The sequence below is a fragment of the Amblyomma americanum genome, chromosome 3, assembly GCF_052857255.1.
Source record: "Amblyomma americanum isolate KBUSLIRL-KWMA chromosome 3, ASM5285725v1, whole genome shotgun sequence".
Taxonomy (NCBI): Eukaryota; Metazoa; Arthropoda; class Arachnida; order Ixodida; family Ixodidae; genus Amblyomma; species Amblyomma americanum.
The window spans coordinates 72,112,444-72,139,126 of NC_135499.1; the positions used below are offsets into that span (position 1 = coordinate 72,112,444).

Sequence of the window (26,683 nt, forward strand, 5' to 3'; positions counted from 1 at the left end):
CGCGTTCTCGGCCTAGCCACATGCAGTGGCTAGGCTACTGCATACAAGAAAGTAAAAGATTAATTAACCAGGAAAAAAACGAACACAAGACAGGTATGTTAGGAGCAAATTCCTCGCCCATACCCAGATCCCTCCTCTCCACATCTCTCTTCTCTTCTTCAAGCCTAGAGTTTCAAAATAGGTTTAAGCAATTGAATTCCCACCATTTCGTTCTCCTTCCCTTCGGGACTGCGCCGATGCTGGCTTGCCACCTCCACGAGCGCACCAGACAAGGCAAGAGACGACGACGACCACAGCCTCTGCTGCTCGTGACCACTTCACGCGCAGTCGGTGTTCCAATCACGCAGCGTTAGGCCACGGTCTTCTCTGTCTCGCCCCAGCGTAACGTTCCTGTCCACTGGCGCTTCCCTTTAGGTGAGCCCGAATCTCTTCTCCAGCCAGCCTTTCCTGCTCAGAGCCTCCGTGCGTAGCTAACTGAAAGCAGCTGTTCTGTCTGGGCTAACGAGAAAAGTCCCTGGCGCTTCCTTGCTCCAGTGCATCCGTAGCTATCAAGGTTCTTCTTTCGTTGCTACTTTTCACTCTTATCATCGCTTTATCGAGTATTGGTCTTGGCAGGATAACTGGATTGCCTGTTTTCTATTTTCACTGTATTCTGACTCAGGGCTCAAGCAAAGCTTTCCAGCGTGCCTACCTGCTTCTCACATTGCTCCTCCAAGTAGCTGGTTTATCCACCGAGTCAGGATAGTGTGCTGAAAGGCGTCTCTCGGGATAAATGTGAGGTATCTAAAAACGTTTTCCAATACCCGCATTACTATCGCCGAAGTGGTTAGAGTCCATTTCTCCTGAACATGTGATTTGTTTGAGTTTTTCGGGAATTTGCGCAGTTTACCGCCAGTTCCTTACTACTCTTGGTATGGGTGGCAAGCTGCTGTGTCTTCCTCTGTTTAGCACGTGGGCCCCGAAGTGTTTTCATCTCGAGGGTCACCAAATGCTCTATAACAACATTGTTGCTATGTGCAGGCGCATGCGGTGATCTGCTTATGACATAACAGGCTTCAGCAATGATAGATAACTTACTGCAGAGGAGGAGGGGGATAAACTTTCTTTTCGTCGGCAAGAACGAGGCTCTAGTAGAGAAGAACAGTGCTATCGGGTACCGCTGTGATGTTATTGAGAAGACCATGCTGTGCTCCGCGCGGCTTCTTGATTCCGTGCTTTCAAGCTGTAGTATGTGACGCTGAATTTACGCTATGCGGCATGCGTGGATCCCTGCTTTTTGTGTCGAGGTTCTTTTACCGTGCTTTATTAGTGCGATATGAGGCGGGGGGATGCCACCAAAAGAAGGAACTGGTTAGCATGGCCACTAATTTTGCCCAGCTGTGAATGCTGACAACAGAGCAACGTTGGTTAAGTCAGAATTTGGGACGTGGTTTCTGAAAGACGAGGCAGTGTGCTTAGCTTTTCGTTTGAGCAAATGCACGGCGGAGTGAACAGTTGACCAGGTCGCCTGTTTTGACGCAGATGCTTCTGGCCGTCATTTTTGTCTAGAATCTTTGCCGAACATCCGTGTTCTGGACTCCGCTAAATGAACACCTGTTTCTACTGCTGCATGATGCAAATTCATGATGTAAATAAAATTAAGCGCACCCTCGCCAGCAAATGAAGTGCGTCAACCTACTCCTTCCAGGCGATCCTGCTCAACCTGCTCGCATACATCCGCCCGGCAATCGGTGCTACAGCGGACAGACAATCTCAACCCGACTTTTGGTGAGCCCAATAGCTGAAAGTTTTGGGACTGTTGGACGTGAACAAATATAGCTTATTCAACATGGGTGTCGCAAGTTGCTTCTCCTCCAACAGTGTAGTGGAGGAGTTTTATACGGCCTCGCAGTGCAAGCGGGTGAGCAGTGCTACTGAATCGCGAGCTCTGGCTTCTTTCTGTAACCATTTTCTCTTAGGCTAGGCGCTAAAAACAGCTCTGATGAGCCGGAAGGCGAAGGTGGTATATATATGAATTAGCGTCTTTAATTTTCAGACCAACATTATATCCACTTCCGCAAACAGTAGTAAACGCAGGAAGACAGACATGTCCAGCTTTCCTGGACGAAAATTTTGAATATTGCTGTTCAATGTTTTGGGATACTCTTATGGAAGTATTGGTCCGTCTTTCCGATTCGTACCAAAATCTTCCGTTTAGTTTTTCCATCGCTCGCATCAAGCTGCTAAGTTTACAATAGAATAACAATGGGGAATAATTTTGCCATACTGAGAACAGAATAGCAATACGGAACATTTTTGACTATAGCGAGAACGTTAATGGCAAATAAAGGCCAGCCTACCGAGGGAGATCTGCGGATATACTGATTGTTGTAGTTAAATCTTACGATAAACCAAAAAAATTACGATCATGAACTCTTTTTCTTTGATAAATGATTTTGTCTAGAGCTGCTGGTTTTGGCAAGGAAAGAATAAACATTCACATGGTAGAAACGGCAACATTAAATGACCACGCAGTAGAATTTGCGAAAGTATACTGAGGGAAATATCAATTCTGCTGGTTGTTATATCGTTCCTTTCGCTTTTAGTTAACTCTAACGCTAGTTTACAGCGCTACCTCTAGAATATCCGCATTTTGTCTTCCTCACCCAGCGACATCCGCCCCTTCTCGCCGCAACCGCAGCAGCAGCAACCATGGAGCCGGCGACCGACACTACCGCCGCTCCAGACACGAGCAGCACCAGCGGCCCCGCGGGTGGATCAACCACAGGGGAGGTCCCGTCGGCAGATGTGGGAGCCACATCTCAGGCATCCATGGAAGGAGAGTGAGTTCACTTCTCTCATTTTTTTAATTTTTCAGCGGTGCGCTTCGTTCCTACCTCAATGAAGCCCAGCTGGTTACGCTATGGCGGAGCCTTCGGCTTGCGTCACGCTCCTAGAAAAGACGTGATTCTTACTGCACAATTGCCTTCTAGCGACCCCTTTCAACCTCCTTCATCCCTTCTCACACGGCGCGGTTAAGGTGTCCACCGATAGCTACACAGTGACCGCACCTTTCATTTCCTTATAACCTCCTGCTTACTCGCTGGTGCATACGCATCAGGTTTGATTAATGCCCGACGAAACCGTCAGCTCTTAACCAAATATACCGTTAAAGATAATAATAATTGGTTTCTGGGGAAAGGAAATAGCGCAGTATCAGTTTTATATATAGGCGGACACCTGAACCGCGTCCTAAGAGAAGGGATAAAGGAGCGAGTGAAAGTAGAAAGGAAGAAAGAGGTGCCGTAGTTGAGGGCTCCGGAATAATTTCGGCCACCTGTTAACGTGCACTGACATCGCAGAGCACACGGGTGTCAGCGTTTTGCTTCCATAAAACCGCAGCCGCCGCGGTCGGGTTCGAACCCGAGAACTCCGGATCAGTAGCCGAGAGTTGTCGAAATTATTACGCAGCCCACCACTACGGCACGTCTTTCTTCCTGTCTTCTCTCAGTCCTTCCTTCATCTCTAGCATTACGGCACGGTTCATGTGTCCCCTGAGATGTAAGACAGATCCCGCGCCATTTACTTTCCCCAACAACCAACCAACGAACCGAATTCAGCGTTCGAAAGGAATGAAATGAATATCTACCGCCGCGGTGGCTGAGTGGTTATGGCGCTCGGCTGCCGGCTCACAAGACGCGGGTTCGATCCCGGCTGCGGCGGTCGAATTTCGATGGAGGCGAAATTTTAGACGCCCGTGTACTGTGCGATGTCAGTGCACGTTAAAGAACCCCAGGTGGTCGAAATTTCCGGAGCCCTCCTCTACGGCGTCTCTCGTAGCCTGAGTTGCTTTGGGACGGTAAACACATATAAAGCAAAGCAAAGCGAAATTAAGATCTTTTAGGAAAGGAAATGACGCAGTTAGTGTCCCGCATATCTCTGTGCACACCCGAACCGCGCTGTAATGGAAGGGGTAACATAAGGTGTGAAAAAAGAAAGAACGAAATGTTTGTTTTTCAGGCAATCAATTACTCAATAACGCTTTGGGTGGAAATTTATCAAGACACCTCCAATACACTGCCTCTTTGTCTCTTCCTTCTTTCACTACCTCTCTAATTCCTTCCCTCAGGGCGTGCTTGAGGTGTTCAATCCGCCGCGCCCACTCCGTGGTTAGTCTTCAAGCACGCTGACCGCTAGACCACCAACCCGGAGAACCCCGGTTCGACCACGACCGCGGCCGCAGCGTTTTGATTAAAGCGAAACGCAAATGCGCCAGTGTGCTGTGCGATGTCATTGCACGTCAAAGATCCCCAGGTGGTCTAAATTGCTCCGGAGCCCTCCATTACGGCACCTATTTTTCCTTTCTTCTCTCTGTCCCTTCTTTATCCCTTCCCTTACGGCGCGGTTCAGGTGTCTGCCGATATATGAGACAGATACTGCACTTTTTCCTTTCCCCAACGGCCAAATTTCATTTTAAATTTTCACTGGTTAGAGCGCTCGGCTACTGAGCCGTAATATCCAGTTTGGAATCCGGCCGTGACGGCGGCGTTTTGATGTAGGCGAATTGCAAAAGTCGCCTGTGTTCTTGGCGATGTCAGTGCATGCTAAAGATTTCCAGGTATTCTAAATTATTCAAGAGCGCTTCACGAATCACATCACACCTCTTTCTCTTTTCACTCCCTTCTTCCTGCCTTCCCTCACAGCATGCTTGAGGTGTCCACCGAGCAGTGAGAATTGGTGCGCTATTCACTTTCCTAAAAAAAATTTTAGGTGCGCGTCGTATATTGAGACGAGGTGGTCAAGCAACTTCCATTGCCAGTGATATAAATGGTGGGGTGAGGCCCCTTACATGGCACTTGGGTGCTCCCTCACTTTAAGGAGGCGCCCTTGCAAAGCGAACGATAGCCTTGCGAACGAAATCGTATTGATTGATTGATTGAACAACTTTTATTTCCATCAGAAAACACGTTTCTCTCAGACCCCAGCACGCAGGCTTGGGAGACGGGGAGTTGCACGTCCGTGGTTAGAGACTGGTAGCGGCCTCTTTCGCCAGACGGATGGTGGTGCGCTGGAGCTCAGGGTCCGGACTTCTAGCAGGCTCTCCCAGGCTTCTCTACAATCAATATTTCTGCCCAGCCCAGGAGCATTCGGGCACTCCTAAATAATGTGGTCGAGGGTCTCTCTCGCCCTACAGTGTGTGCATCAATCATGCGACCTCAGTTCGGGGTACACGTGGTAAACCCATAACGGGTTCATAAATTTATTGGCTTGTAGCCGCCTTGACGCGACAGCTTCTCTTATTTAATTTGAATCAGAAGCGGGTAGCAGCCTACGTCCCATTTTGTAAAGGTCAACAATTACCCCGTAATTTTTCAGCGCTCTTCCTTCCCCCAGTGCTCGGGGGGCTCTGCGGCTACCCGGAAATAAAGAGCTTGGGTAGACTCGTGAGCCACCTCGAATCCTTCTCATAACACTGGACATGATCCGGCGCTGCGCTTGAGAGGAGCTGCTGGTCAGTAGAGTCTCCCAGTAAGCCTCCGCCACGGTTGGTGATGACAGAAGGTGGGGCATATGAGGTTGGTGCGTAGGAAGTTTCCTGGATGACCGCAAAGTTTTCATGAGGAGGGGAATTGGTCTGGTTATCGCGCATGTCGTAAGTTTGGGGAATAGAACAGTCCGAGTTCGCAGTCGCCTCCAGCGTGCGACCTGCGCATGGTGAGGGATGGGGCGGGGGGTGCTTATTCCATTCCTTGGTCCCGGTAGTACGGGAGAACATCACGGAAGGAGAGCGGGAGCACCCCGACCCGTAGATGGACTCGACTACTTTTCACCAGAATATGAGACCTCGGGCTAGGAAATGAGCCCCCTCGTTGACAGGGAGGCCGACGTGTGTTGGCATTCAGATTAGAGCTATGTGGCGCGGAGGCTGCCAAAAGCGTAGTAAGCGGAGGAGAGGAACGAGATATGTAGCCATTGGCATAGTTCAGAATGGCATATTTGGAGGCAGAGATAATTTTAGCGGCAGATGAAGAGGTGAGAGAATGCGCTGTGGCTGCGGCTTTTATCTCTTTGCTGGAATTGGTGATTATTGAGCTGGAGGTTAGCAACTTTGCTTGATGGTGGATTGCCGCCAGGGCTATACGGGAACCTGACGGATATTCCGCTGCGTCCATGAAAACCACCTCGTGGCCGTCGCTATACTGTTTGTGGAGGGCCCGAGCCCTTGCTACTCTGCGGTCTCCGTCGCTTTTAGGCAGCATGTGTTTTGAGAGTGCAGCCAGCCTCTTAATTGAATATACGGGATATTTGTGCCGTAAATGTGGATTTTTTAAGTTCTTCATGACCGCGGCGGCTGCGTTTTTATGGAGTAAAAACGCTAAGGCGCCCGTGTGCTGTGCGATGTCAGTGCACGTTAAAGATCCCCAGGTGGTCGAAATTATTCCGGAGCCCTCCACTACGGCACCTCTTTCTTCTTTCACTCCCTCCTTTATCCCTTCCCTTACGGCACGGTTCAGGCGTCCAACGATATATGAGACATACTGCGCCATTTCTTTTCCCCAAAAACCAATTATTATTATTATTAAGTTCTTCAGAGGTATTGCGGTCGCCAAATTTGGAGGAGTCGTCGTGTGATGAGCTGACGGAAAAGCGTGCAGCTGTTTTCGTGCAACTCCGTAGGAGCGCACGAAGGTCTTTCTCACTCTGTCAGGAGGACATATGTGGTGCGGCTTATGACGTAAGTCTGGGTGACGCAAAGCGCGTTTCGCTCGCGCAGGCCAGGCCGGCGGTTCGAGGGAGCTGGGTCTGAGGTTCGATGTGAGTAGAGGTTTCCCATGTTTGGGTATGACGACGAATTTGGTGTCTGTTCATTGCTGCGGAAAGGTGCACATTTGTCAGCACTCGTTAAATTACTGATTAAGGGAGGAAATGGATTGGGCGTCGAGATTCCCACGTTGCCTCGTTATGTACTCCGTCTGGGCCGAGGGCTGAGGACGTGTTAAGTCTATGGAGTTCAGCCTGAACCTTGCTTCTCTAATAGGTTGGTCGAGAAGATCATTAGGGGGAAAAATTAGTTTGGGCAAGTTCGTAGCAACTCGTGATAGTTCAACAGCACAAACAGGAATGAAGGGACACACATAACGGCGCTAAATTTGCAACTCATTTTTATTCGAAGTACGCACATCAATTTATACAACACTAAAGCTGCGCTCATGCGCAATGTAAGCTACCGATGTTCTCATAAAAAACACGCGCCTCAAAAAAACGTGAATATACCACCGAACCGCTATCCACTGCGAAGTATGTTCATCTCCCGAAAAGATACCGTCCCAGATGGCATACTAACGCACCCATAATTTTTTGTGATAATGACAGCGCAATGCTTAGCCAAGTTTGTAGCCTTCTTCGAGGAATTACCGTGCTCCATGAGCCTCATATTAATGCATCGGTCTGTCTGGCCTACATACGTGATGCCGCAGGACACTGGAATCTGGTAGATTAGACCAGTCTTGCATGCAACATGATTAATATTACACGCCTTCCTCATATACCTTCAAGCTTCCTAAGCTCCAACTTTCCCCAGTTTTTTAGGAGTGGAGAAAAGAACCTTTGCTCCATACCTGGCCGCCGCTCTCTTTAGCCGGAGCGGCAGAGTATGCCCATGTATGTGGCATGACCGCCACCATTTCTTTCTTCCGAACCCATTTTACCCGCCGCGGTTGATCAGTGGTTAAGGCGCTCGCCTACTGAGCCGGAGCACCCGGGTTCGAACCCAACCGCGGAGGCCGTTTTCGATTGAGGCGAAACGCAAAAGGCGCCCGTGTACTGTGCGATGTCAGAACACGCTAAAGATCCCCAGGGGGTCGTAAGTGTTCCGCAGCCCTCCACTATGGCGCCTCTTTCTTCCTTTCTTCTCTCACTGCCTCCTATATCCATTCATTCACGACGCGGTTCAGGTGTCCACCGAGATGTGAGACATACTGCGCCATTTCCTTTCCTCAAACAATAATTTTCAATTTTTGAACCAGTTTTGCGGCCCCTAAGTGCGTTTCGAGAACTTAAACGCAGGGATGACTTTATCCGCACTTGAGACAAGGGCTGAGTCCGGGAAGCCAGCTTCCCTGCACCTGAGCTAAGGGACTGGAGCTCATTCTATGTTGATATTTTTTCGCAGCCACGCTTTGTTTTCAAACTTTAGAATGAAAATACCTATAATTTAATAGGGACTTCTCGCTCCTAGAAGAATACTGCCAAAAACGTGATTCGGCTGGAAATTCAATTTCGAATCAATATAATATAATTGGTTTTTGGGGAAAGGAAATGGCGCAGTATCTGTCTCATATATCGTTGGACACCTGAACCGCGCCGTAATGGAAGGAATAAGGGAGGGAGTGAAAGAAGAAAGGAAGAAGAGGTGCCGTAGTGGAGGGCTCCGGAATAATTTCGACCACCTGGGGATCTTTAACGTGCACTGACATCACACAGCACACGGGCGCCTTAGCGTTTTTCCTCCATAAAAACGCAGCCGCCGCGGTCGGGTTCGAACCCGGGAACTCCGGATCAGTAGTCGAGCGCGCTAACCACTGAGCCACAGCGGCGGGTAATTTCGAATCAAGTAATTGCAAGACTGCTTGCTGAGGGATTTCACGACTGAAATTCAGTCCAGACCTGTTTTGTGCAATAGCATCAAGAACATGTGACACATATGTAAGGACCACGGAACTACCTAACACCCAGCAAATCATCCGCATAACGGAAAAATGCGAATGAAGAACCCCGCTAAATTATTCTCCACTTTTTTATCAACCCTGTTGAGAAGAACATTGCTGAGGATGGATGTTACCCTGGCACCAATGCACACACCAGACTTCTGCATAAATATTTGACCATCCCAAGCAACATGCGTCTTAATAAAGTAGTAAGAGAGCAGTTCTAGAAAGGACGGGGTATTGATTCCACTCATTCGGAACACGCATTAATCATTGTTATCTGCGATGCATTAATGAACGAACTGCATGAGGTGGCTGTGCGGTAGAGAACAGAACAAATAAACCACATAACGCTAGAAAAAAATGATGGATGTGTTAGCATGCCATCTGTGACGCTATACTCTCCAGATATGAACATGCTTCGCAGTGGATGGTGGTTCAGCGGTATATTCACGTGCTTTTGAAGCGGTTTTTTTCTTCTATAACAAAGTCTGTTGTTGACATTGCGCATGTGCGCAGCTTTATTGTTGCATAAATTGATGTGAGTACCTCCAATAAAACTCAGTTGCAAGTTCAGTGCCATTCTGTGTGTCCCTTCTTTTACTCTGTTCCCTTTGCTTGCGCTGCTGAAGCGTCATGTATTGTTAGGGGGACCTGTATAGTCGGGATGTGTTACGGGAATGTATGTAAGCAGAGATGAGTTGATAGAAACTGTTTCCAAGAAACGCTGTTGCTGTAATCTTTTTCATGCTGCTACTTACTTACACACCGCGTTTAAGGTTGTGTGTTCTCGCTTTCCTTCCTGTGGAAGGTTTTTATCAACATGACAATGCGTTCTTCAGGAAATATAAAGCTGGAGGAAGGGGCAGTAGGGGAAGCTGCGATGCATTTTGAGTAGTTAGCTCTTACTACTCGCATTCTAACGTTTCTTGTACACCCAATATTTCAAGATGGTGAACGATCATCTGATCAAATTGCTGCAGCACCGTGCAAAATTTAACCCCCATCAAACGTGAACGCGCGCGCGCATTTGTCGGGTCGGCTCGGCGGCCGGTCTACCGCCTATGCTGGCGTTCCGCTATATATTTAGCGTCTGACCGAACGTCGAGATTGGCGTAACTTGGGACGGCCATTGGTGCCCAAATTGGGGCCCACCCGCTAGGCGCGCAGGTATCGGAGGGGTGGCAAACGAACCTGCAAAATTCACGCAGAAAGTAGTTGCTCGAGTTGAGGCCTGGTTTGTGTGAGGGATTCGTACCGACGACCTGGTCCTCAAAACCGTAATGAGTAGCGACCTTCGGATGGCCGTGTCGGGCGAACCAGTGATCGCAGGTGCATGTTGGCGGTGCCAAACGAATCGTCGTTTTGTTCCGTACACGTTGATATCTGAATTAGGGACCTGGGAGTGAAATTCGGATATAACGAATTTGAGCTTCGGATGTAACGAAGGTCCACGTTAATAATCACCGTTAATATTAATGTAAAGCATAGTCGAAAGTATAGGCGAAAACAACAGCTCACGTTCGTCATTTGATTTCGCGTTCGCGAATCATTCATTCGCTTCAGTTTGTTGCTCGAAGCGTTCGGACAGGTTGTCAATGAGCTGATTGAAATTTACCTGTAGACGCGCGTCCATTTCGGCAAGTTTAGCGTCCATGCGGGGCACTAGAGATTTAAGGTCGGTCTGTGCGGCAGGTGGGTGCTATGTTGTCCGTTTTTTCTTGGGTGGGGTGTGAGGTTGAGGTTTAAGAGTCGGGCTGTTCCATGTTTCCAGTGGGTGTTAGAGGTAGTGGAGTGGATTGGGTGTAGTAAGTGATTTTTCTCAAAATAATAATAAAAAGGAAGGAAAATATTTTTGCTAGCTCAAGCATCTGCCATCGATACTGAGGTATCTGAGCTGGGGCCGCGGAAATAAAGGATAGCAGGCAAAATGGAAAAATTAAATGAAAGAGGTGAGGGGACAGCAAGTGAGGATAGGGAGAGAGGCAATATACACAAACTATATACACAATAAGAAATGTGTTCATGTTGTGCACGTGATTAGTTCATGATGGAGCAATAAAAACACACGCGCACAGCACTAAGTTGACTACAACTGAAGTGGGGCGTCCAGTTGTTAATCGTCCAAGGCAGAACTCGCGGAGCGTTCGGTCACTGCGTGTAGGATAGGATAGGATAGGAAAACATGTAATATCCAACAGAAAGAGGGTAGCCAGAGGGCTACCCGCCTAGACGACGGCTGAAAGGTCTTGGCTCTCGGCGGCGGCTTCGGCCAGTCGGACGAGTTGTATAACTGAGTCGCCGGGTCGGAGCTCAGTAGTAAGGTCTCCCATTAATCTTTTGTGTTAATACCTCGTCCCTCCCGGGGAGCATGAGGACATTCCCATAGTATGTGGTCCAAGGTGGCCCTAAGTTCGCAGTTCGCGCATTTTTCTGAAAATTGCCCTGGGTACATAAGACTCCAGAGGGCCGGGTTTGGAAATGTGTAAGTTTGTAACCGGCGCCAGTTGATGGCTTGGTATCTGGACAAGGATCTATCCGCTGGAGGAAGGCTAGCTCGTTGCAAACGATAGTGTTGTGTAATTTCTCTGTAGGTCACCATGCGATCCCTGTCTGTAAAGACCACCTCGCTCGGGTCCGCCCGGAAAGAAAAGCCTCGGGCGAACTCGTGGGCCGTCTCATTACCAGGCAGGGATGCATGTGCTGGTGTCCAGACTAGCGTAATTTTCCGGTCTAGTACATGACGGCTTAAAATTGTATTCGTTAGAGGGGAGACCCGGCCCCTGCTGAAATTTAGTATGGCAACTTTGGAGTCACTGATGATGTATCTCGCTTTTGTGCCTACACAAGCCAGTGCTATGGCATCTTCCTCTGCAGGCAGAGAGAACACGGAGCTGGATCAACCTTTCCAGCTCCATGATCTGCGGGCGGCTCTCGCCAAAATGAAACGGGGCACTGCGCCAGGACGGGATAAGGTCACCGTCAAGCTTTTGACGAACCTGCCCGACTTGGCATACCAGTCCCTCCTGGAATACGTCAATGCGATTTGGCGCGGGGACACCACCCTGCCAATCGAATGGAAAACGGCTTTGGTGACTTTTATTCCTAAAGCTGGCAAACCAATTGACACAGATAAACTCCGCCCCATCTCTCTCACCTCATGTGTGGGCAAACTAATGGAGACGATGGTGCGGGATCGGTTATCTACATATCTTGAACACAAACAAGTCTTTGCGAGCACCATGTTCGGATTCCGCCCACACAGATCCGCACAGGATGTCCTCCTGCAACTCAATCGGGAAGTCCTTGACCCCCTCGAATGCCCCCATAATGACCGGGTAGTACTTGCCCTGGATCTTAAAGGGGCATTTGACAATGTAACACATGAGATCATACTCACTAACCTAAGTCACACCGACTGTGGCCTCAACACATTCCAATACATAAGCCGATTTTTAATGGATCGTCAATCCTACATTCGAATTCAAGATAGAGACCATGGTCCTTACCTACTCGGCACGCGGGGAACCCCTCAAGGCGCGGTACTTTCCCCGCTGCTCTTTAATCTGGCCATGATGCACCTGCCGGCCCAGCTGAGTGGTGTCGCCGGCGTGCAGCACGCCCTGTACGCCGATGACATCACTATGTGGGCCACACAGGGCAGCACAGGAGACATTGAAACCAGCCTGCAAACAGCGGCGACGATAGTAGACCGCTACGCCCGCCCCTGCGGTCTTCAATGTTCCCCTCAAAAATCGGAATTTGTGCACCTCCGCCCCTCACAGAAGTGCACAACTAAAATATCTCTCTCTCTTGAGAGCGGTCCCATACGCGAAAGTGATGAGATACGGGTACTCGAACTCTACATCCACAAACACAGGCGGCCAGACACTACATTGGCCAAACTCCGTAAGGTGGGGGACCAGGTGGGCCGCATGGTCCGCCGGGTTTCCAACAAACGCGGAGGGTTACGAAGTAAGGATGCCTTGCGGCTGGCAAACGCCTTCGTAACTAGTCGAATTCTCTATTCGACTCCTTATCTCCACCTACGGAAACAAGAGGAGGACGCCCTTGAGGTCATCCTTCGCAAAATTGTTAAACGTGCCCTTGACCTCCCCATCACTACTTCAAACAGCCGGCTTATGGCTCTTGGGGTGGTGAACACTTTCCGGGAGCTCCAGGAGGCGCACCTTACAAACCAGTACACGCGCCTGTCGCTAACGGAGTCGGGTCGCCGCCTTCTTGCTAGACTCCATATCCAACACACCCCTCCAATGGAAGACAGGTTTCGCATCCCGGAACTGTGGAGACGTGCCCTCCACGTGCGGCCTCTTCCAGCAAACATGTCACACGAAGACCATAATGGTCGGCGCCTGGCACGAGCGGAAGCGCTAGCCCGATATTATGGCAACAAAACAGGTGTCTACTACGTGGACGCCTCCGGCCCTCACCACGGGGGATGGTACACGGCCGCGGTAGTTCACAACAGCAACACAGTTAACGGCCTAACTTTCAGAGCCCGCAGTGTAACACAAGCAGAAGAGGTCGCGATTGCTCTCGCGGCCTCACATTCCAATTCAAAATACATAATCACCGACTCGCGAGGGGCCTGTCGGAACGTCGAACAAGGCTGCACTCCCTTCCTAGCCTATCGAATATACCAAAATTGCATACGGGATACGGACCCCGCACACCGTTACCTCATATGGGCCCCTGCTCATCAGGGGTTGGCAGGAAACGAGGCAGCAGACGCAGCCGCCCACGCGCTCTCTCACCGGGCTGTTTTCTCCTCCCCATCCGATCAAGAACCCGATTTTAATCTGTTCTATACATTCAAAGATATTACAACATATTATCAAAATTGTCATCGCCTTTACCCTAGTCCATGTAAAGGCCTGAAGAAGGCGGATGAGCGGCTCCTTCTCCGCCTTCTCACCAATACATTGCTGTGCCCGGCAGCGCTAAAACATTTTGACCCCTCCTTTAGTGGCAGCTGCCCACACTGTAGTGCAGTGTCCTCTGACACCTATCACATAGTTTGGGCCTGCCCCTCCAACCCCGCTATTCCCCCCATCCCCAACCCAACCCGGGAGGACTGGGAGGCGACCCTGCTCGGCTGCCACGACTTACAGGCCCAACAAGCCTTAGTCGGGCGCGCCTGGGCGGCGGCAACCGCCACTGGGGTCCCATACTAGGGACCTCCACCTAGTGCTTGTACGGATCGGTCCCTTACGGGCTGATCCAAACATACCTCCTATTCATCCGTAATAAATGTTTTCACCACCACCACCACCACCACCTGCAGTCTCTGGGTTACCCGAGAGTATGGAGGCACTTATTTTGAGGAGTTGTTTATTATTGACGACCGCGACGGTCATCGTGTTCTTACCATACTCAGCGGCATCCACGTAGACCACGTCCTCGTCTTTGTAGGAGCGGAAGCGTTTCTCTAGCGCCTCTGCCCGCTTGGCCCGGCGCACTGAGTGATGAATAGGATGCATATTCCTGGGTAATGGGGGTACAACTATATTGTCTCGAATTTTTCCGAGCATGTAAACTTTGGCGGTTGTTCTGTTATCTCGACTAAGATAGAGTTTTTTTAGAATGTCCCTGCCGGTTGTGGTCCTGGCTAAGCGTTCGATTTGGGACGTTCTCACTGCTTCCGTAATTTCTTCCAGGGTATTATGCATTCCCAGCTCTAGGAGGCGGTGAGTGGATGTACGGATGGGCAATCCTAGAGCTTGTTTCGTGCATCTCCTGATAATTCCATTTATCTTTTCCTTTTCTGAAACTTTAAGATCAAGGAAGGGGGCAGCATACGAGATACGGCTTACTACGAACGCCTGTACTAGCCGTAGGAGATTCTGCTCTTTCATACTGTGTCTTCTGTTGGCAATCCGCTGTATGAGCCGCATAGTTTGTTGCGCGCAGTTTTCCATCTTAGTTATTGCATCACCGTTATACCCGTTGCTTTGTATAATCATTCCTAAAAATCTGATTTTTTCAACATCAGGAATCTCCGCCCCTTGAGTTTGTAATTTGATGTTAGGGATGTTTCTAGTTTGTCTTCGATGCAGAGGTCTATAAAAAAGAAGTTCAGACTTCTGCGGCAAGCATTGCAAGCCCCTACGGCTGACATAGTTTTCGACCTCATTTATGGCCTTCTGTAGCGTACTTTCGATGTGCGCGTCGTGGCCACGGGTCATCCACATGGTGATATCGTCCGCATACATGCAGAAATTCAAGCCATCTATCCCCTCCAGTAACTACCTGGCGGAGAGCAGACGGGACGACAAGCCCGTCTATTCGAGAAACGCAAAGAGGCTCACCAAGGTTCGCTCACCGGTGCGCGCACTGCCCTGCGGCCATAATAGTGGGAGGGACGGTTGGCGGAAGCGGTGTAGGGGTGGAGGTTGGGGTCTTGATGAGAGAGGTAAGGCGACTCACGTCATACAGCCTGCGGTTGGTGCCGTGGGGGAAGTGAGAATTTGTCCGCTGCGGAAGCCTTGTAGGTTGCACAGGAATACTACGTTAAAACACTCCACTTAGTATGCGGGATAAGCCTGTGCGTGAAAAGCTGGCGGCCAGTTCTCCGACTGATCATTTAAAACGAGCTGTCTCGGTAAGTGTAGGCTTGATTAACAAGGACAGAATTGTGGGCTATTTGATTTTTCAGAGCAACAGCACTCCGCAAACGACGAGCATTTAACACGGACGGGTGGTAGTGGTGAAACACTTATTAAGAGGTTGCAGAGAGGTAATTGGGTTGGGGCCCTATTGGCGCCTTCCCCTCACAATATTAGGTTGAGCTCCTATTCCAGGCCGCATTGGGAAGCAACGCCACCCGCGTCCGTTGAACCAAGGCCTTTTGGGTCCTGACAGCCGACCAGGGCCACCTCCTAGTCCTCTCTGGTGGGGTGGGGGGGGGGAAAGATGGGTTTTATTGGCACTCCCAAACCATGTAGAAGGTGTCAGCCACCTCCCCACAGAACTGGCAGGAAATAGCATGCGCCATCAAAGAATGGGTTGAAATGCTTAAGCACCGCTGGGCACAGTGCAGTTTTGGTGCGAATTTTTACGAGGAGGCGGTCGTCAGCGCGATCCAGACCCTTACAAGGGGCCGGCTAGCGCCGGTGCTTCTCCTTGTAATAATCGGGAATGTGTTTGAATGTAAGGGGCAGCCTGTCTGATTGGGAGTAGGCTAAGATGAGCAAGAACTGCAAAAAATATTGCTGGAGGTTTAACATTTCCGCGGCTTCCTAAACACCAAATATTGCGCGAAAACAGGTTTCTGCTGCAGGGGAACGCAGGCTACTGAGCCGGAGTTCCCGGGTTCGAACCCGACCGCGGCGGTTGCGTTTTTATGGAGGCAAAACGCTAAGCCGCCCGTGTGCTGTGCGATGTCAGTGCACGTTAAAGATCCCCAGGTGGCCGAAATTATTCCGGAACCCTCCACTATGGCACCTCTTTTCTTCCTTTCTTCTTTCACTCCCTCCTTTATCCCTTTTCTTACGGCGCGGTTCAGGTGTTCGATATATGAGACCGATACTGCGCCATTTTCTTTCCCCAAAAAACCAATTATATGGGCGGACGCCATTCCTACATACCTGAACGCGCGATTGAGGGTTCCATTGAGCCTGGGAGCCAGTTAAGCGCCCTTCCTTTCCTCAAAGTCAGCGAAGTTTGCAACGTTGTCGACGCCAACGCCAATGAACCCAATTAACGCCAGCGACCTATAGATCCTGTGCCGCGTTTGTGCCAGGAGGAGGACTGGCGGAGAAAACTTTATTCTAGACTGTGGTTTTAGGGCATCTTCAGAGATGCTCTCTCCTTGGTTGTATCCCCAGGAGTCTACTCTGTCGATATCGTTCAACTTTAATCAATGGTCGGTTGCCATCAGTCCAAGGCTCCGCTGGCCCCTGCCGCCCGTTGAGCTCGCTGTACCAGACCTTGTTGGTCTTCACAGCGATCGCCGGACAGCAGTCTCTCCCATTGCTCCGCACTCAGGTTTTGTATTTTGGCGACCACGTCAGCCCGCCGCGGTGGCTCAGTGGTTAGGGTGATCAGCGACTGATTCGGAGTGCCCGGTTTCAAACCCGACCACGGCGGCGGCGTTTCAATGGAGGCGAAACGCTAAGGCTCCCGTGTGCTGTGCGATGTCAGTGCACGTTAAAGATCCCCAGGTGGTTGAAATTATTCCGGGGCCCTCCACTACGGCACCTCTTTCTTCCTTTCTTCTCTTAGTCCCTCCTTCATCCCTTACTGCGCGGTGCAGGTGTCCGCCGATATGTGAGACAGGATACTGCGCCATTTCCTTTCCGTAAAAACCAATTTTCATTTTCAATTTCACGTCAATGATCTGACAGGCCCATGTGATGTGACATAGTGTGGGCTTTTCTTCGCACCAGGGACATTTGTACGCGTATATCGTAAGGTACATTTTGTTCAGTATAAGTACGTTTGGGTAAGAACCTGTCTGTAATTGTCTCCAAGTGACAGCTCCCTCTCTGGTGAGACATTGTTGTCAACGCAAACGCAAGCAGCGCATATCTGTCACTATCGCCACACAACTCAAAGTGCTATTGAGGTGTCCACTGACCCAGGGAGACAGTTATGCTCGTTTCCTTTCCTTTCGTTACTTTTGCGCGCAGATGGAACCTGGTCAAGATGACAATGTGCAGTGCACAGTCGGATAGTGCGAGTTAACACGAGGCTTGATCGGCTGTAGCGATAGCATAGCGCTCTAGTCCAGAGGCCAACGAACTGTATATGTTTGCGCCGCCGCAGGTTCGAAACGCAGTCGCAGCGGTATTGCAGCGAAGCTGCATACCTCTACCGTCCAAGGAAATTTGTCACGTTGTCAGCGTCGTCAGCAAAAAATGCCAGGCTAAAATTTGAATGCGTCTCTGAATGAGACTGTTCCCAACAGCATATAAATCGTATATCATGCTGATCATAAAGCAGTCGTAATTTTAAAAAATTTAATAAAAAATAAAACGGGATAAGAAAAACATTACAAATTAAAAATAACAATACACAAAATTAAAAACATTTAAAATATAAACAATCGAAAAATTAAAAATTAAAACCAGAAATGAAACAATAAAGACGAAAAAGTTAAATAAGTCAACTAAAAAAATAAAAATGGAAAAATATATAAATGCTAAATCTCCTTCGAAAACAGGCAAAGAGCATATAGCTCAGTAATCGTTTTCATTTATAAAAAAGACAAAACAAGTATCAAAACCCCATGATGGATGATAAGGCGCGTGTAAACAATGAAAACACCGTTTCATCAATGCAACTCAACCAACCACCAATCATGGTTCTTGCACTGATTTAACCTTAGCAAACAATATCTCTACAGTTAGAACTGAAAACTCAGTGTATATTATAATTATTATAAAGCATTCGTGAATGTCGTTGTGAAATATTAAGGGTTAATATAAGTATATTTCACTTGTCATGCGCACTTGAGTGTCTTTTTACACCTTCGTTGTCTAACCACCTTCACAGTGTAGATTGGAGCCACAGTTTTTCTTTATTTGTTCAGATATCTGAGAGGCTGCACAGACACCTGGCCTTTTTCAGGATTGCTAATGAAATAGCGCTTTCGCGCTAAAATACAAGGACCGTAATAAGAGAGAAATTACTAAGCTGGAAATGGTCATCGCAATGGGTGATCAGTCCGTTAGCTACCCTTCTGTTGTGTTCGCGCAGAAAAAAACGCGCTCACTTGAATGTGCGGGGAAAAATCAATTAGTACTGTCAATATTATTCTAAAATTTCTTGCGCATTGTGATCTTTTTGTTTCTTTCGTTGCACATTGTACTTCGTATACATTGCGTAAATTTCCGTCAAATGAACACTCATTCAAAACAAGCAATGTTTTCCCCTAGTTCCATGTCCCTTTCACTTATTTTTGGGGCTATTTTTCTACCGCTAATTATTCGGAACAGAGCTGTAAAGCATGTGTTCTTCGTTTTCGGAGCGACCATTGAATTTACAGATATAGGACCAAGCTTCGAGAGGCTTGTGCATAGCGAAAAAGTTGCGGCATGCCGTCTCATATGCTTCAGAGAATGGAATGTCGCACAGGAACAGCTTTGGAGCTCACTGGCTTTCATGCTCTGCAAAACTACATGAGGTCTCTATCCTTGAGTAACCACGATCGCGTTTCGTAGTGTGGACAAAAAACTACCCAACAAAAGAGGTTGCTTTCTGCAATAGGTGAAATACGCTGTGACTTCATTTCGGGTTCCCTTGTACATTCGGCTACAGATCACCCCAAAGGCGCAAGATCGAATCCCAGCCACTCCTTCGCTGTGAGAGGTCAGCGCACGTGAAATATCCCCAGGTGGCAGTAATTATTCCGACGAACTCTTTTGCGGCACCACTTTCTCTCATACTTCTTTGACTTTCTCCTTTATCCATTCTCTCACGGTGCACTTCAGGTGTTCATCACGCTGTCAAACGCTTACCGCATTTTTCCTTGGCTCAAATTCTGTATATTTGCGGTACCTCTGCTGGCTTCTTTGCCTAATGTGAAGACACCGGTATTCTTTATAAAGGCGCCCTATGAAGTTGCATTCCACGCCATTTTGAAGCAGCACAAAACCAGAAATACTTATTTGGTGGTGTTGGTGGTGTTGGTCGTGGTGAAAACTTTTATTTGGTGGAATATAATTTGGGAGCCACCGAGTGGCCCCGCTAGATGGTCGGCGTCCCTAGTCCGGGACACTGCATGACGGGGCCCCGTCTCGCGCCCGTCTCAACAGAGCCCTTTGTGACTCAAGCGAGGAGCACTTGAGGAGGGCAGTCTCCCATGCCTCTCGGGAAGGGTTAGGGGAAAGGGGAGGTGCGGATTTTAAGTACATACCCATATCATGTGGACGATATCACAGGTCTCCCCATAGTGCGGGCATCGCCCATCCATGTTAGGATCGTAATGTTTGACGATTGCAGGACAGAGTAGAGTACCTCTCTGCAGGCGCCTTAAAGTTTGCTCCTCCGTCTTAGCCCCTCTGCAGGGGCCGGGAAAATGCGGTGGTTGCCGCTTTGATGTGTTATGATTTTCCTTGGTGGACCACTCAGCAGCGAGTTGTCGTATAGCAGCCTTCCCTCGCAACAAGGACTACAGCTGGGACTGCGCCACCCTCTTAATACGGACGTAGCGTAGCAGGCCAGGCTTAAGGTGTTCAGCATCTTGCCGTGCACGAGTGTAAAAACTTTAAAGTTTTCCACTTTGGGGAATTTAGCTCCGCGCGCCCGCACTATACCTGCGCACGTAGCGTGCAGCCAGGCTCGCATCGGGGGCTGCAAAATTCCGGGAACCCAGAATTAGACCTTTCTTACGGCCATCGCGATGCCTACTACTAAGCGTAGTTGATTTTGCAGAAAGTAAAGGCGCAGTAACTGTCTCCTTCTCTATGTACGCCCGTATTGCGCGGGCTGAGCCCTGAGGGAAAGCATACACGAAGGCGCAAAGGGAGGGAGAGAGAGCCTCTGTAGTGGCGGGCTGAAGAACAATTTCGACCAAGTGTGTTTTAGCCAGCATTGACATCGCACAACACAAGACTGGCTTCAATTTCGCCGCCCTCGAAAAGCGACCGCCCGCGTCGGTATTCGATGCCGCGGTCTCGAGCTCACCTCCTGAACTCCAGCACCACTGCTTGCTTTGTGCTCACAGAAACTGACAAAACCACGCAGTGCAGTGCATTTTGCTATTTTATTTTTGTTTACCCTTCTTCCTAGGAAGAAAAAGGCAACCAGTAAATTCGAAGAAGAAGCGGCACCGGCCTCCTTCCTGCAGCTGGTGAGTGGCAAGCAAGCTCCTGTGCCTAGCTTAGCGCTGGCTTTTTGGGTGGGGTATCCACCGAGTTAACTCTAAACCGCGTCATCTGTGTACGCACGCGCGTGCCCACACACACACGCACGCACACGCAAACACACACGCTCCCACACACAGTGAGCCAATTTCTTGGCTCTTGTTTGTTTTTTTTGAAATATAGTTTTTGTCTAAGAAATTTGTTTGTCGCTTCGGTATTTGTAGTGAAATTGTAGAAAAGCTGTTCTCGGCATAAAACGTTGGCATACAAACCTATGAAAGGGAAATGAAGGAGCAGAAACATAAAAATTTCCAGTGCAGTTTTTAGCCCTGCCCGATTTCACCGAAGGCGCCAAATATGAGAATTGAAAAACTGTTAGAATTCATGGGAACGCGTTCTAAGGTGGAAACGTAATGGGGCCTATTAGGAACGAAACCTGGCGTCGTTGTCGGTGCCCAGGAAAAGTGCTGCACGCAACCCTCAATGCCTTTACCAGCAAAGAATGGAGGTGCGGGGATTTGAAACAAGGACTTCCAGATTGCGAGTCGAGCACGGAACCCGTAGGCCAGAAAACCGCGTTGCTACTGGGCGAATAAATGTGCATCTATAGTATGCGTTGTATTACGACTGTACGCCGATAAGTAGGGGTGTCTTTAAAAGGAAGGGGAAAAAAAGCAACCAGCACATTCCAAGAACAAGCAGAACCGGCCTCCTTCCTGGAGCTGGTGAGTGCCAAAAAGGCTTCTGTGCCTAGCTTTCAACGCAGCCGTTTCGTTGGGGACGTCCACTGATTTAACTCTAAACCGCGTCATCTATCGATTTCGTTCTCAAAGCACGCAAATAGTCTTACGTGCACTAGGTAATTTTTTTAACAGGCGCAGCTTCAAAAAGAAGCTTGTTACAAAAATAACAGCGCTAACTCCGACGCCACACTGCACACCACCGTGTTGGGTTTGCGCAGGAAAGAGAGATCAGTTCCGCGAAAGGGTTCATTCTTGACGGGCCATTCGCGATGATCATGCATGTCAACCGGGATAAGTCGACGCGGCAGGGTTTATCTGTAAAACAAACCCTGCCATAGTACACGATCTCGATGTCTCTGCCCACAGTTCGCGCCTCTGATCTGCCCAAAAGTCGAGCTTTGATGTCATTGATGGGCGAAAGTTAGTTCTATTATGCCAAAGACATTTTCGTGTTTGGACCCTCTAGTCATCCCCGCCGCGGTGGCTCAGTGGTTAGGGCGCTCGACTACTGATCCGGAGTTCTCGGGTTCGAACCCGACCGCGGCGGCTGCGTTTTTATGGAGGAAAAACGCTAAGGCGCCCGTGTGCTGTGCGATTTCAGTGCACGTTAAAGATCCCCAGGTGGTCGAAATTATTCCGGAGCCCTCCACTACGGCACCTATTCTTCCTTTCTTCTTTCACTCCCTCCTTTATCCCTTCCCTTACGGCGCGGTTCAGGTGTCCAAAGATATATGAGACAGATACTGCGCCATTTCCTTTCCCCAAAAACCAATTATATATATACTCTAGTCATGATTAATATTGCGCTTTTTCCCTTTAGTTGCGGCGGCTTACATAAAAACCGCCTAGCGTTTTCGCTTGCAGGCCTAAAGTAGGAAATGTTATCCACAAGTTGTCTTTAATAGTACGAACATTACTGTGCGATTTCAGTGCACGTTTTAAAAGCCAAAAATGGTAGAAATTATCCGGAGCCCTCCGCTACGGCGTCGGTTATATCCTGGGCCTCTTCGGAACGTTTAACCCAGAAACCAAACCATTCGATGCGTGTTCCGTTCGATTAGATCCTTCCACTTACGTTTCTTCAACGTCCACATTTGATTCTGTTCTCTCTCACACACACACACCCACAAACGCGCACACGCGCACGCACGCACGCACGCACGCACGCACACACACACACACACACACACACACACACACACACACACACACACACACACACACACACACACACACACACACACACACACACACGCACGCACGCACACACACACGCACGCACGCACGCACGCACACACACGCACGCACACACACACACACACACACACACACAGGGTGCAGTTTTTTTGCTACACTATTCGTAGTCGATTGGGTATCGAAGCTACACTATTTGTATTCGCTTCGATTATGAAAAACTTCTATTCGGCCACCACTAGCAGTCTGCTTCTATCGCTTAGCTTTGCCAATCTGCCTTCATATCCCTTATCACACTGGCCACTCCACTCCAATGAAGACCCAGGCGCCACTCTTGCGCTGGCGTTTTGCCTCGTTGTTCGTTCATGTTCTCGTAACTGAACGGAGCCACCAGTAGTTCTTGGTCGCCACTTTGTCATCAGTGATTTTCCTTGAATTATTCGGAAATTTTCTGATTTAGGCCGAAAATTCTCTAAATCATGCCATTTTTTTCCTGCAGGAGCCTGAAAGTGCCATCAAGTAAAAAAAATATGTGACAATTATAACCCTTTAAAATTTTTGAAACTACGTAAAAACTGTCTTTTCGCAAAATTTTACTTATGAGGTTTTCTGATGATAGGAGAACTCCTCGAATGAATTATCGCAGTTTCTTATTTCAGGTGAGTTTATTCGCGAGTGTTACTGCGATTCCAAAGGAGGAAAACGAAATGTAAAGCAAGTAATAATGGGCGCAAACTCGCAGTCAAGATGGCTTTATATATTTGAAAACGTTTTTTTTTTTCGATAACTGCCTACTGATCCGGGGCTGCATTTATGGAAAATGCCTTGACAGATGTGGCTCGTAAGCTTACATCCCGCACCACTTTTCGTGGTCGGTCGCGTCAGCGTTGTCAATAGGCAGCGTATATATTGTCAACGAACGGGCCAGAGAACGGCACTCTATATTCGTATGAGTATGTCTAGCTATTTCTTGAGGTCGCCATTGGATACTTTTCTCAGCTTAGGATTAACACTCCATTATCTTCGTTGTATAACAAAGCGGCAAGGCAGAGACAAGTCTGCGTTTTCTTACTGCGTCCAAGCCGGTCAGCTATTGAAAAGCACGTCTCGCCAGCCTGGGCCTCTTGAGGGGATAACCTCCAAAGTCAAGCACCTTTTCTAATCCGTGCCTAAGCGTCCATGCCGGTCGTCCCCTAAAAGCAATCGCATGAAGAACCTGATCATCAGCCCTAGCGTAGCCGAACTGCCGACTGCAGGACTGGAAGAAAGAGCAGCTTTATTCAAAGCTCGCGCACATGTTTTTTTTGCGCTATTTCCGGATCATGATTGGCGGTACTCAGAAGCACGAGAACAATTTGGCTCCCAGTATTCCTGCTTTGCTTGTTCCTAATGCTTGTTTTTTCAAGAGCATAATAAACGTACCCTAGTTCCCCGACCGCATTCACCGTGGTCGCCCCTTGCTGTTGCTTCGGGACGGGGAGCCACATAAAAGGCTGTTCACGAGTCAAATTAGTCATTACATCATTCGATAGTCGTACACAATTTTATCTTTATGAAGTGCATCCAGAATAGCGGCCGGCAGTACGCTTACACAGCTTTAAAGCGCTCTGTGGCGGCACGTTTGCGCATGTCTGCAGCGTATAGCAAGTAATAGTAGGTTTCTGCGGTCGACTGACTCCTCTCAGGAACAGATGATTTAGCTCTCGCTTTCCGCAAAAAATCTGAGGAGATAAATTTTCGCTTCACTTCGCAGTACAACATATGGAACTATTTACTTTCTTAATGCCCGCAAAGACTGTATAGAAATAGCCCACTGTCAGTGACTCACTTCAGCTTTCGAGCTCCTCAAAATAATACCCTAGTAAGTAGCGAAGCGTCACTTTTATATCCATGTGTAATGCAGTGCTGCGTACTCAACGTTACTGTCATGCTCGTAGAGCACAGTTATCCAACTTCGTAGACGAATTTCATTTTTCTGCTCCGTTGGGCTATGCCGACATTCAGAAGAGAACGATTGCATTGGCTTTCAGCTGCCTTTTCAAAATAATTATTCCTGAAGCAGAAAGAAGCTCAAGTAGACGCAGAACGCACTTGATTTACGCTCCAAGTGTCGGGCCAAACGGTGCAGATAGAAATAGGAGAGTGCACTTAAGCTCCGCCTTAAGGGTATGACGGGATGACGTAGTTGGTTAGGCTTTCCATTCTGAGCAGTTTGGCACAGTTGAACGCAATTTTCATTTTCTTCAGTTGTTTCAGTTAATTGATCAATCGCACGTTCTAAATTTTCTTAATTAGCATCTTTAAGCGCTGGCATTTCATTCTGAACATTTCACACCTTTGAGCCTCCTTTCCCGTTTTTTCAATGTTTTTCGGTTTTAGTTTTTTTTAATTAATGATTTACAAATCATGGATCACTAGAGCAACAAATTTCTTTGAAAAGAAATAACTTCGTACACGCGATGCCGACCATGCCGACGGCTTTTCGACCGGGCGAGCTGTATATGCTGTCGCGTAAAAGCATTGTCGACGCATCCACATTCCTCTGTCCTCGCTACAATGCCTTCAGATATGCGCATGCCGCGCTGTTCAAACCTGGTCGTCGGGAGAACTGAAATTTTACGTAATTTTGCGGGGTTGGATACCGCTTTGACATAAGCGTACGCAATGCTGTGACGTTGCTGAGCAGCATCATATGTCTTAACACGATCGTTCACGTCAAGACAATCTGCTTAAGGGCTCAAAACTACAGCACACTTTTCAAGACTCCCCGGTACTCTTTTATACTTATCTTACCACGCATGACTATTACAGTGGTGTTGTATACGTACGGGTGTGGTCAAAAAGTTCCCAGGCCACAGAGTCTGCTTTTAATTCGTATGTCCTAGGACTTAAGATGCCGATAAATCTATCAATGTCCTCGAGGTCAAAACCATATTTCTATCCTTAACAGATATTTTGAGCTTACAGGTATTTTGAGCTTCAAGAGCTACACCATGTGCCCGGCAACTTTTGACCGACTCTATACATACCTGGTACGAAAAATGAAATATTAGACTCGTTTCTTTTTTGAAAAAAGTAGCGTGGTGTGAAATCAAACGTATATACCAGGGGCTGAACACACACCGTCTTGCATGCCCAGGAAGGGTTGTGGGTTATATGCGACGCACGGCACTGGAAATGAGTTCTGGCGTACCGGGCGGCGATTTTAATGCTGAGAGCGATATTATACTCGTGTACTTCAAGCTGATAGCCAAGAAGATTTAGAGATTAGTTAATTTTTGTGGAGACAAAGAACGCATTCTAGGATTCGCCTTTAGCGCTGTTAATTGAGGTCTGACAATTTTCAATGACTATACGGACAAGTTGCTTACAATACAAGGCCGTGAGATACCCAGACGGGGATAACTTGGTAGAAATGAGAATATTATCGCTGGCCTAAAGGTCTGTCTAAATGAAAATGAAAAGAAATCGTGCTAGCAAGCTCACCGTTTTGAGAAATGCTAAATACTGATTTCGCCAACGAACATGAAAAAGGCTTGCACTCGCGATGACAGGAGTGTAAAATTCTTCTGAAACAAAGGAATCGCTGCTTGCTGTAGCACACTCGAAGAAAAATTTGCCCGTTCGCAATGTGCCCATTTGCGCATATAGCGCCTAAAAACGTTAGGTCTGCACGTACATTGACCGCGGTTTTTTCACACTCGCTTCAGTAGATGTACTGAGCGGAGCACGTGCATTGTGATAATCGAAAACTTAACATGGAAAATTAGGACCGATAAACAGTTTGTTTTGGACTCCAGGGGCGCTGCCACACCCCTGTGATATTACTGGGAAAGGCGACACGATTTGCCTATACAGAATACGCCGTGAAAAATATTTTTCAAGAATAGTATTCTTACATCAAACTGAATCCACCCCTCAGTGCCTCCCTCATGCTTTATTTCTGATATATGCCCACTTAAACTCGGCTTAAACGTTATGCACTCTGCATAAAGTTTACCATGCCAAACTGCGCCGTGTTTTCAAATAGATGTCGCTGTTCTCAACTTCGCAGTTCAAGTACTCGTCGTTCAAGGACCGCGCCTTCACAGCCATCGGGTGCGCGGTGGCTGTGGTGACGGGCTTCTCCCTTCCCACACTGATCGTGCTCATGGGACATCTGCTGCTCAAGTTCATCGTCTTCCAGTCGGTCGAGGCGGAGCTTTGCGGAAACCAGAGGTGCGTGAATTGA

General features: G+C 48.4%; 1 protein-coding gene across 1 annotated transcript; it reads left to right on the forward strand.

Moving 5' to 3' along the window:
* Nucleotides 1–332: 332 nt before the first annotated feature.
* On the forward strand, nt 333–26,683 carry LOC144123824 (uncharacterized). Its single transcript, XM_077656564.1, has 5 exons — nt 333–414; nt 1,688–1,767; nt 2,650–2,822; nt 20,442–20,502; nt 26,507–26,683. Exons 3-5 carry the CDS (start codon nt 2,692–2,694, stop codon nt 26,681–26,683), a joined length of 369 nt encoding a protein of 122 aa, XP_077512690.1. The 5' UTR covers nt 333–414; nt 1,688–1,767; nt 2,650–2,691.

What these genes read in the sequence shown, in the direction of transcription:
- LOC144123824 (XM_077656564.1), top strand. Translation starts at nt 2,692, where the DNA reads ATGGAGCCGGCGACCGACACTACCGCCGCTCCAGACACGAGCAGCACC. An exon ending in CAGGCATCCATGGAAGGAGA is followed by an intron (nt 2,823 to 20,441) that starts GTGAGTTCACTT and finishes CCTTCTTCCTAG; the next exon opens with GAAGAAAAAGGCAACCAGTA. An exon ending in CGGCCTCCTTCCTGCAGCTG is followed by an intron (nt 20,503 to 26,506) that starts GTGAGTGGCAAG and finishes TCAACTTCGCAG; the next exon opens with TTCAAGTACTCGTCGTTCAA.